The sequence below is a fragment of the Sinocyclocheilus rhinocerous genome, unplaced genomic scaffold (genome assembly GCF_001515625.1).
Source record: "Sinocyclocheilus rhinocerous isolate Xijiao unplaced genomic scaffold, SAMN03320098_v1.1 scaffold837, whole genome shotgun sequence".
NCBI classification, from domain to species: Eukaryota; Metazoa; Chordata; class Actinopteri; order Cypriniformes; family Cyprinidae; genus Sinocyclocheilus; species Sinocyclocheilus rhinocerous.
The window spans coordinates 835228-837442 of NW_015650219.1; the positions used below are offsets into that span (position 1 = coordinate 835228).

Below are 2215 nucleotides of genomic sequence, written 5' to 3' on the forward strand. Positions count from 1 at the left end.
GTGAAAAATTTAAGGGGGTCTGAATACTTTCCGTACCCACTGTATATATATATATACACACACACTTCAATTCAAAAGTTTACACCCCTGGCTCTTAATGCATCGTGTTTCCTTCTGAAGCATCAGTGAGCATTTGAACCTTTTGTAATAGTTGCGTATGAGTCCCTCAGTTGTCCTCAGTGTGAAAAGATGGATACAGTCCATCTTTTCCTGACATACAGTCAGTATTGGAAAGGGTTCAAATGTGCAAAAGATGCTGGAAAATAACATGGATTTGTATGATCCCTCTTATTTTGGTAAAATAAATAACATTATGCAGATACTGTAAAATATATGTGTGTGTGTGTGTGTGTGTGTGAGTATATATATATATATATATATATATATATATAGTTTGTTTTGGTCTATGTTAAGACATGACATGTGAAACACTGAGAACAAACAAGACATTCAGAGCATGACAGAACACACAAACAGAAACATAACAGCATGCCAAACATAGATGACGGTCCATTTAGAAAAGCTGGCTATCCATATATGAGGAGTGCCATCCAATCTGAAAGGAGAGAGCTTTTATAACCACTATCTTAAGCAAGTCACACATCTTCAAGACCAAAAATATCTGAGGTTGTACAAAGTTACCATAAATTATGACATCACCAAATCATGCACACATACATTTTGTTTTAAGGGTTACTTTGGTAAACAGTCTATTACATTAACGTAAACTTCAACTTAAAAAACTTCATGTACAAATGTATAAACTGACAATTGCAGAAATGACCACAACAGGAATAAAAAATAAAATGTCTAGAAAGATAAAACAGTAGGATAATGTAGTATCACCTGGGAAACATTACTTGAAAGTAGAAGAACTGAGTCTTGTTTATGGTTGGAGAATGAAACCCAACCAAAATGGGAAAAAATTGGCAACAGCTTCCCACACTGACTCTTCCTGCCGTCCTCCCCACCTCCCCCGACTCTCTGTGCCACATTGAGTAATGTTATACATTCTCCATGCATAACATTACCTCAGTTTTTCTTCTTTGCAAGCTGTGCTTCTGCTTTCCGCTTCTTGTATGCGGCTATCTCCTCCATCTGCAAGCCATGAGCCATTTGCCTGAAAAATACATTGGAGAAGATAAACACAAGACACACACACACTGCAGGACACAGGCCGCGGAAAGGCCTCCCCTTACCCTGACTTGAGAACGGGTGGCACAGGGAGCGGTTTGGTGAAGCCATCTCTCCCGGTGAGCCAGTAGGTTTCTTCTATACCTTTGCCCTGTGGAGAAGAGAGGATGAGAGGACAGAGCAAATAGTGTTCTTTCTTGTCTATCTAAACCCATGAATTATTTTGCATTGTTGATCTTACCACTCATTGGATATTTTACCTACTCATTGGTAAGTAAAATAGCTTAATTTGGAAAAGAAGTAGTAAGAGTATATTTTACTGCATTTGGAGGCAAACCTTACTATCACTATTAGTTACTGGCACATTTACCTCCAAATGTTTCACACATACCCTACAGCTGCCATTTTGGGAAAAATACATAATTGAATTAATGCATGATCTTTAACTACATTATTTACATGCTTTTACCACCACTGCACCAACATATACAGCACAGCAAATAATGCTCCATAATATACACTACCATTCAAAAGTTTTGGGTTGGTAAGATTTTTAAACATTTTTTTGTCTCTCATGCTCACTACGGCCACATTTATTTGATTAAGAGTACAGTAAAAACAGTAATATTGTGAAATATTATTACAATTTAAAATAACTTTTCTATTTGAATATATTTTAAAAAGTCATTTATTTTTGTGATGACAAAGATCAATGAATTTTCAGCAGCCATTGCTCCAGTCTTCAGTGTCACATGATCCTTTAAAGGAGACATATTAAAGGGGTCATATGATGCAATTTCAATTTTTCCTTTCTCTTTGGAGTGTTACAAGCTCTTGGTGCATAAAGAAGATCTGTAAAGTTACAAAGACTAAAGTCTCAAAACCAAAGTTTAATATTCTTTATAAAAGTTAAGAGTTAACCACACCTACCTAAAACGGCTCGTTCTAACACGCCCCACATGTCTACGTCACGATGTGCGAAGATTTGCATAACACCGCCCAAATGTGCACGCAAAGAAAGAAGGCGTAACTTTGATTCTCGCTGTAGTATTGTTGTTGCCGCCGCCATGTCATGGAGACG

At 37.0% G+C, this 2215-nt stretch overlaps 1 protein-coding gene across 1 annotated transcript in view; it reads right to left on the reverse strand.

Moving 5' to 3' along the window:
* LOC107711560 (retinal guanylyl cyclase 2-like) overlaps positions 1-2215 on the reverse strand; it is a 13437-nt gene that overhangs the window by 457 nt on the left and 10765 nt on the right. Inside the window, 2 exon segments of the mRNA XM_016516548.1 lie at positions 1032-1120; positions 1200-1285. Of these exon segments, the coding sequence (XP_016372034.1) occupies positions 1033-1120; positions 1200-1285 (174 nt within the window). The 3' untranslated portion in view covers position 1032.